Here is a 9,199-nt window from a genome sequence, read left to right on the forward strand (position 1 = left end):
AGTATGTATTTTGTATATTGCACGTGTATTGGAGTTGTGGCCTACCTCCTAGTCTTGTATAGTTGAGGTAGAGGCCTTCCCTGTATTATATATACGTGCACCAGCACTCCATCAATACAATGTTCATTGTATTGCAAATCTCTCCGTCTAAAGACACAAAACCAGTTCATGGAAATGCGGACAACATAAGGCCACCTCCAGCGCGCGACCCCATCCCGTCCTTCCCCGTTCGTTTGCGGGAAAACAGACAGACCCCATGGCCCAGCGCACGACGGCCTGAACCCATCTTGTCCATTTTGTGTCCGGCCCGAGCCATTTCGAGCGCAAACATGCGCCCGGTTTGGGTCCAGGCGGACAGCAAAACGGACGCGCTGCTCGTCCGCATCAGGGACACGTGGCAGGCGGCCACCTACCTCCCCTTGCCTAATATAAATGCGCACGCGCGGTCGGCCCCACCTATCATCCGCCCAGGCGAACGTTCGCCGTCCTTCTTAAATGGGAAGTTGTGGACCGGTCGCAGTCCACACTTCCCACTCCAGTCCGCGCTGCCTCCTCGAAACCCGACACTCCCCAAACCCTAGCTCTCCCTCTCCCTTTCCTCGAGCTCGCCGGCCGGCCGCCAGGCAGCCATGGGATGGTGGAACATCGGTCGCAAGGGGGCGCACGACCACGAGGCTGGCTCGTCCTCGGGCCGCCGCCGCCGCGGCGGCGTCAAAGAGGAGCCTGCATCACCACCACGACATGTACCACGGAGGGCCCCCGCGCCGCCTGCATTCACCATCGCCCATACGGCCGCCGGCGAGCACGACCGTCACTACATCCATGCGGATGTTTGCCGACGTTATTGGGAGACGAGGACGCTGCTCCCCTAGAGCGATATCCACCTCCCCAATAAATGGCATCTGTCCGTGGATCGGGTGCCGATCCCGCCGGTCCCGATGAGCGATCGTGCCCGTCGCGAGGAGATCGAATGCCACCACCGCCTCTTGCCAGACGACCTCTACTATGACCCCAGGTACGCCCCCGACTCCGCCCTCTGGGACACGTGGTTTCAGGACGAGCATGACACGCGGCGCGCGTCCTTCTTGGTCGGCACCTCATCTAGGCCGCGGCGGCCACGTGAGCGGCGAGCGCGTGCTCCGAGCCCTCCCCACGTGCGCGGGCGTACGCGGGTGCGCGGCCTCACGCCGACGCCGTCGTCGTCACCGTCGATGTCGCCTTCGCCCTCTTCGTCGCCACCACCACCTCCTCGCATGACGGAGGAGGAGGAGGCACGACTCCTTCAACGTGTCATGGAAGACTCCATGAACACGCACGATGAGCGCCAATGGGAGGGCCTGGAGACCATGATTGCCCTCTCTGCGGCCGGCGACGTGGCCGTGCCGAAGCTGGAGATGAGGGAGGACGTGACGGAGGAGGTGCTGGAGGAGCAGCCCGTTGCTGCGTTCCACTCGGGCCTGGTGGGCCAGGGGTGGAGCTGGTCGTGCAGGGCCGCCTACGTGGCCAACGCCGTGGGGGCCGTGAACTGGTGCCCTACGCCGCCGCAGTCACCGGAACGCGAGACGTCGCCACGGGGTGAGGTGGTGCAGGCGCCTCCCGCCTTCCAGGGACCGGCCCACCTCTGGACGCCGCCGCCCTACATCAATCTTACTGGCGATGATGACGACAACGGCGACGCGTGAGGAGACGGCGACGGGCACGGCAGGAGCGCGCGGGCGGCGGTTTTCTTTTGTTTTTTATGTTAATTATGTCTATATGAACTGTGCAATGGGGCGTGATGTTTAATTATGTTGTTATGTTTTATGTTTTGCATTTATTTTAATTTTTTTGGCATTTTTTTCAGTTTTTACGATTTTTTAAGCACGTCCACCCCGGACATGATTTGAGGTGCGGCTGAGCGTTGGGCGCACCGACACAGTAATGGCCTCAAGCGGACATGGGCGACCCCATTGCCGTCCCAAACGGACGAAAGTAGGCCAAATCGGACGTCCGTTTGGGGTCGTGCGATTGGAGTTGGCCTAATACACATGAATGATCAAAATTAGGGTGTAGTATTTTTTTTGGCAGGAATTACGGTGTACTATTGATTGCTCCACATAACCCTCGCGTTGTACGTACGTACTGTAGTAGTACATCTGACCGAGCCGACAGGCATTCATCGCCACCACCTGCCTCTGACCCCATTGATTGCTCGCTCTCCCCCCCACGCTCCATCTCCATCTCTGTACAGCTCAGGCAGCACCGATGGAATTATGCTAGCATCATGACCAAATTACGGACACCTGCACGCCGCTAGCTCGATGCATCACCGAGATGAGATCCTTCTTATCTGTCAGTGTCTTGAGACGTTTAACCGAGATCTAGCTAGGAAGGAATCATGAGCCCTGGTGAAGACAATCACAATCCGCAGCACCATACACCAGTGTACCACTGTACTCCTACTAGTGTGATGGCCGGGACAAAAGCAAGCACCAACCAGGAATGGAATGGGTGAACCAATCAATGGTTCCACCCACCAAATGGCGCTAAATCCAAGCGTAACCAAGCCACATTTTACAGATCGTCTCTCTCTCTCTTAGCCGGCGCGCGCTGAGGTGGTGAGGAGGTAGCTCTCTCGGGCTCCCCGTGCGCCCACCGCGCGCGCTCCACTCACTCACTCCTCTCCCTTTCTTCTTCACCCCCCACCACTGGGTGTTGGTCGCATTGATAACGCTTACTCTGCACTCCACTCGAGGAAGGGAGGGAGAGAATGCAGCAGCAGCAGGAGCAGGAGCAGCAGGCGGCGCGGCGGCGGCGGCGGAGCCCGGGGGGCTGGGAGGGGGCCACGGTGGACGAGGCCTCCATGGAGCGCAGCAAGAGCTTCGTCAAGGCCCTGCAGGTCGGTCGCTGTATTATTCCTTCCCCAGATCCCTCCCACGCACCTCTGTTCGGCGGTGGATCCGGCCGGCTCTGTTCTTGACGGTTTTGGTGGGTGCAGGAGCTCAAGAACCTGCGGCCGCAGCTCTACTCCGCCTCCGAGTACTGCGAGAAGTCCTACCTCAACACCCACCAGAAGCAGATGTGAGCCCTGCCCCTCCTCTCCTCTCCTCTCCATTGCCATCCTCTCTGCACGTCTCGTTCTCACTCTGACACAGAGAATTTACCATCTTACTAGTACCATGGTGTACTGTTGATTCCTCGTACAATTGCATTTTACATGCCACCTACCCTATATCTGTCTCTGTTTTGTCACTTGGCATAGGGGCCGAACTGAATTGAGGTCAAGGTTGGTGCAGCATGTACTAGCCAGAACAGCTGCTGTATGATATTGCTAGGTGTAGGAAGAGAGCAACAGACAGGTTTGAGTGAGTGAGGGGATTGATGTCCATATATGAGTATCTGACTAGCTAGGCAACAAATTCTGCTAGCTGAACTCAACAAGATATGTCATTTTGGTTTCATCTGCCTTTGTACGTATGTACTAGCCGAATAAGGAGTGGTGGTATTCAGAGTACTCTACTACAGTACTCCTATTTGTTTTCTGAAGATATCTCTTTTCTGAACGACAGCCAGCCTATTGTAGTACCATGTACTGGCGATTGGATTTATTCTGGGTGTTCCCCAATCATGTGGTGTCAGTTTGTCACTTCATTCGAATTATATCAAAGGGGTTCACCCTCCTCATGTCTGACAGTGCAGAACAAAGTTCTGAAACATGGAGGAAGGATCAACTCTGTATGGTAAATTTTGGTGAATGAACAGTCAACAGTGTAGTGATTTCAAACGTGTGTTGTAATCTTGCTTGAGAATATGGCATGTTTTCATGGAACTGAACTCTCTAATTGTCGTCAGGGTGCTGGACAACCTGAAAGACTACGCGGTGCGGGCCGTTGTCAACGCCGTCGACCACCTAGGCACGGTGGCCTACAAGCTGACGGACCTGTTCGAGCAGCAGGCTTCCGAGATCTCGACCTTCGAGCTCAAGCTTGCGCGCTTGAACCAGGTATTTGCTTGATGTTTACACTAAGATGCGCAGTCTATGGCGGCGAAACTACGCAGCTAAACTGGCACTTGCTCTGTTGGCCACCCATAGCAAGTTTTCACCTGCCAAATCTATGTGGACAAAGAAGGCTCCAGGCAGCAGCAGATGATGGGGGCGAGCATGAAGCACCACAAGCACTATATCCTACCATGTAAGAAGAAATTCTGAACTTGCAGTCTTATCTTTCTCTGAATTTTTAGTATTAGTAAGTGAAAAAAAACTGAACATAACTTGAGAATTTTCTGTGCAAATGTAGCTACTGGTTATAAGAGAACTCAGGCTGTCGCGCACCTGGGAACAGACACTAATCAGGAATCACAGCCTAGACCTTACCCCTCAGGTGCTTCTTACTTCCCTCTGTTCTTGCGAATTTCGTTGCGCCACTCTGTTCTCGCCAATCACGATACATATCTAAACAAGAAAAGAAGAACCTTCACTTTCTGTGTGTGCAGCAAAGACGCTTTCCTGGCATCTGGCGTCGGACAATAGCCCTTCGGCAAATGGAGCTCATAAACCAACGTTCATGTAAGACTGCCATCCCCATTTCGTTTAACTTTGTCAATGTGACATGTTGTTTCTTATGCCAAAGTGCAGTTCTTCTGGTCTAACTTGCTGCCGCCCGGTTTTTGTGCAGCCTAGACGACACGATATCGTCCAAAGTCGCATCAGATGGTTCAAATCTTCTTGGTAATTCACATATTCTGAGTTCTTTAGAGGCAGGCAGTGGACACATATGAATGCAATTTCACCCATTAAGTTCACATATTATTAACTGTTGGTCTGAATGAACGTAGTAGTATTTGAGCATGGAATGTCAACTGAACATTCCATCCAAATCACTGATGTTTCAGGTAAGGAGCAGCCTGCTTCCCCCATGCGCAGGCCTCTGCAACTGAACCGGAATACCAAATCCGATGTTACACAAAAGGCTGGCACAAAGGTAAAACTAAAACAGAATATGATGTAAACCTTTCAACAAAGCACACTGACTTAGAAGGGCATCATCCTCGCGTCCTACTCTATCCACGTCGATTTCGATTCGGTTACCCTGGTTTCTTGACGGTATCGTCGTGTGCATTTTCAGGATCAGCCGGGTGTCAAGCATATGTCGACGTTTAGTTCTTTCGACAGGGCTACAGGGCGTGAAATCCAGAAGGCTCCTGCCAGCACGAAGAGCGTGCTAGCATCTCTGTTTATCAAGCACAAGTCGGCAAAGATGAAAAGTATCTCAGCCCGATGATCCTCTCTTGGTGTAAATGAAGTTTGTTGTAATAACTAGTACAATCTAAGTAAAATGCAGTTGTATCTCTTGAAGATGGCAGGCCATGATATCTCCTATCTGTACAATATGTGCTTTAGAAGCCTGTCATGAAAATCATACCTCTGTAGTGATGCAGGTTTGGAGGTATGTTTTGTTATATTCATTTGAAACATGATCTTCCTTGATATGGTCGTTTGGAAATGTTTTACAAATCCTTTTATTACATAACCGATGATATGGTCATTTGGAAATGTTTTACAAACCCTTTTATTACATAAACGATCAAGTAAACGAAGCACAAAACAAGATGGTTTGCCTCATAAGCTAAAAGGATACATGTTGAAATGTAAGATGAGATGGTATAATGGCACAAGAAAGTACCACCCAGCTCAAAACACATGAAGGGTAATAGTTGTAGATGACGGATAATGTGTTCAAGTACAAAGGATCGCTTGCGGATACCTTCATTTACGCTATATTCATCTGGAAGCGTGATCCTCCTTGATATGATCATTTAAGTGTTTTACAAACCCTTTCTTACATAAATGATCAATTGGAGGAAACAGAAAACCAGACGGCTCGCCCCATAAGTCATAACTCATAAGGATACATGTGAATGGTATAACATTTTTTTACGGGCGTGAATGGTATAACATGGTAGCACAAGAAAGTGCCACCTAGCTCAGAACACATTGAAGGGGAGAGTTCTCGGTGATAGATAGTGTGTCCAAGTATAAAGGATCACTTGCAGATAATTCCGTCGCTGAGTATGAATGGCTTCGCTCATTCCTCACCAATTAAGAAGATCTCGACTGATCACCGGTCTCAATGCAACAACAGAAGTCGCAAGCTTCGCATAAACCATTGGAAGACTTAAAACAAGCGCCGTCGATTTGGAACAATCTCTGGGCTGTTATTCTTCATCATCGCAACAAACTCCTGGTAGTTAATTTTCCCATCCTAGGTAGAAAAATAGGAAATGCAGTAGTGAGCAAGCGAGTTAAGTAGTGCTTCATTTGAATGAACTTGTGAGCATCAGGACTAGTAATGTTCCCATCCACCAAAAAGGTTAAAGCAAATTGTTTGAAGGCATGATTTCCTCATGGCTGAAGCTTACATGAAAGCGATGAACTCTGTTGGTTTACCTAATCTAACATAACAAAATGAGTTCTTACACAAAGCAGTATGGATCGAAGCATAGGTGCTCACATTAAAGTAATGAACTTGGTTGGTCTATCTAATCTAACATAAGCAAATGAGCTCTTAAAACAAAGCAGTTTGGATCAACGTCCAGGTGCTTCGCATCAACATTAATCAGGCTGTTAATTTTATCTCATATGGACACTATTTTTTGTATACATCCACAATCTAACAGAGATGACATAAATTCCAAACATTTTAAAACAAAACCTCATACTGTGTCTCCAAGATGATCTGTTTAATTTATTCTATTCTCAAACTGACATCAGTTCAATATTTTACGTCTTCATGACTGAGATAATGTATGCTCAGATAACACACAATGGACTTATGTAGGCTTTTGCTGGAGTTACTCACATGATCTGTATCCACTTCAGCAATGATATCTTTGATAGTTGCCTCATCACCCATATCATACTTCTTCAGAGCTTCTTCCAACTCATCAACTGTTATGTACCTATGCAAAAAGAAAGTTTGCAAGCAACTTGATGGTTAATGAAATACTCAAAAGTTGGCAGATTTATTTAAGAATAGTTACAAGTGAAATTACCCGCTGTGGTCCTTGTCAAAGTATTCGAATGCTTTAAATATGTGGTCTTCCTTCTCTAGTCTATTCATGTGCATTGTTGCCGATATGAATTCAACATAATCAATGGTCCCATTTCCATCAACATCAGCCTGTTCAACAACGTAAGATAATGATTAAGGAGCTGAAACAGAAAGTGCTGGAGTTGTCAGGTGACACGGACCGCTCTACCAGAAACGTCTACAAGTCGATTTCCATTGAGGTCGTTATACCGACTAAAGTCATATGGTATCATTCACTTATCTTCCTTTTTAGATGTAAGTGCACACCCACTACAGCCTTTTAGTACATGATAGGCATTAATGCAGAACAGAGAGAAATATGCGCCATTTTTTGTTTCTATTATGAAATTTGTACCATGCCATGCCGATAAGATAAGCGTGCATAGACAGGAAGAAGAATAAGAGAAATTAAGCAAGCATACCGCCTCCATCAACTGTCTTATCTCTGATTCGGTAATTTTGGTACCAAGCTTTGGTAAGCCAGCCCTTAGTTCATCAAGAGTAATTGTCCCACTGTTGTCAGTATCCAGGGACTTGAACATTTCTCTTAAGCCCACGATCTCTTCCTCTGACAAGCTCTCTGCAACAATCTGAATATAGAAGAGAAATGAGCACCAAGATTTAAATGGACTGCCAAGCAAGAAAAGAAAAGGATTGGAGTTCAGATTATTTGATTACCTTCAAGGCGACCTTCTTAAGCTTGTTCATCGCCCTGAACTGCTTCATTCTACTGATCACTGTAATATCAAGTGGTTTGTCTGGGGCCTCTCCATCCTCTCTGATCCATGGATGGTCTGTGTGTTTAAATGAATTAGAATGACGTGAACACAAGGTTCAGTTTGTAGAGACAGCATGGACAGCTTTAACAAATAAAACTAGGCATTGCACTATCATGCTCATGAGTAGACTGATCTCCACAACCAAGATTGTCAATGAGTGGGAGAGTAAGTCCTGGAGAAGAGAGACTTACTCAAAATTTCGGCAGCCGTGAGCCGCTCCTTGGGGTCCTGCCGTAGCATCCTCTTGACCAAGTCTTTAGCCCCGTTTGAAATCGATGGCCAGGGATCGGACGAGAAATCAATGTGACCTTTCAGAACAGCATCAAATATACCTTCCTCATTCTCTGGTAAAAAACAAGGGAGGAGAGACATAGAGCGTTCGTGTTAGGATAACTGTATTCACCTTCCAGCCTCTGCATCAATCAGAGCCCAAAATCGATGAAAAACGCACCTGCCCAGAACGGAGGAACGCCGGAGAGGAGAATGTAGAGGATGACTCCAGCACTCCAAATGTCGGCCTCCGCTCCATATCGCCGCTTGAGCACCTCCGGAGCCACATAATAGGCACTGCCAACAAGATCCCTGAACTGCTCGCCTGCATTTCCATGATCTTCCCTTTAATCTCGAGCACAACTTGAGCTCGGTTATTACTACTGTACTAAATTGAAGCGAGCTAGCACACTAAAGATACACTAGTAAATCGCAGAGACAACATGAACTAAGGCGAATCGTTGAATGTTTCCCCCCTGTCCCTTCCCAGACACTAGTAGTAAATTCAGTAACCACCATGAATGGAATTCATAAGTGCAATTAACCAAGCAATGAAGTGGTACTGACCGGGCTTGAAGAAGACGGAGAGCCCGAAGTCAGTAGCCTTGAGCGGCGAATCCTCCCGCTTATTCAAAAACAAGAAGTTCTCGGGCTTGAGGTCGCGGTGCATGACCCCCATGGAGTGGCAGCTGTGCACGACGCTGACGACCTCGCGGCAGAGCGTGGCGGCGGCGCGCTCGGAGTAGTGGCCGCGCGCGATGATGCGGTCGAAGAGCTCCCCGCCCTCGCAGAGCTCCATGACGAGGTTGACGGAGTGGCGGTCCTCGTAGGCGCCGCGCAGCTCGACGATGCTGCGGTGGCCCGTGAGGTGGTGCATGATCTGCACCTCCCTGCGCGCGTCCTCCACGTCGTCGGCGCGCGCGAGTTTTCGGGCGGCGATGGACTTGCAGGCGTGGCGCGCGCCGGTTGACTTGTGGGTGGCGAGGTAGGTGACGCCGAACTGGCCCCGGCCGAGCTCGCGGCCGAAGGTGTAGGAAGAGCGCACGTCCTCCATCGGCCGGCCTAGGACCCGGCCGATGT

The 9,199-nt window shown here is 49.4% G+C and overlaps 2 protein-coding genes across 3 annotated transcripts; one reads left to right on the top strand and one right to left on the bottom strand.

The window, feature by feature from the left end:
- The first annotated feature begins 2,393 nt into the window (after positions 1-2,393).
- LOC123148626 (probable protein ABIL4) lies at positions 2,394-5,467 on the top strand. Of its 2 annotated transcripts, none has more exons than XM_044568097.1 (9): positions 2,394-2,878; positions 2,978-3,060; positions 3,832-3,982; positions 4,073-4,172; positions 4,278-4,361; positions 4,450-4,546; positions 4,656-4,708; positions 4,873-4,961; positions 5,106-5,467. In XM_044568097.1, the coding sequence occupies exons 1-9, from the start codon at positions 2,750-2,752 to the stop codon at positions 5,259-5,261; spliced, it is 942 nt and encodes a 313-aa protein (XP_044424032.1). In that variant the 5' UTR covers positions 2,394-2,749; the 3' UTR covers positions 5,262-5,467. The 2 variants fall into 2 exon arrangements, with proteins under 2 accessions (XP_044424032.1, XP_044424038.1); XM_044568103.1 differs by having other exon boundaries at positions 2,509-2,878; positions 4,474-4,546.
- Positions 5,468-5,681: 214 nt separating this feature from the next.
- On the bottom strand, positions 5,682-9,154 carry LOC123148618 (calcium-dependent protein kinase 15; the record flags this gene model as incomplete). Its single annotated transcript, XM_044568084.1, is given in 8 exon segments — positions 5,682-6,242; positions 6,840-6,939; positions 7,033-7,160; positions 7,493-7,660; positions 7,749-7,864; positions 8,041-8,193; positions 8,301-8,444; positions 8,687-9,154. Coding segments are annotated over 8 exon segments (1,364 nt in total), but the record flags the coding sequence as incomplete, so codon positions are not given.
- Positions 9,155-9,199: the final 45 nt, after the last annotated feature.

The sequence above is a fragment of the Triticum aestivum genome, chromosome 1B (genome assembly GCF_018294505.1).
Source record: "Triticum aestivum cultivar Chinese Spring chromosome 1B, IWGSC CS RefSeq v2.1, whole genome shotgun sequence".
NCBI classification, from domain to species: Eukaryota; Viridiplantae; Streptophyta; class Magnoliopsida; order Poales; family Poaceae; genus Triticum; species Triticum aestivum.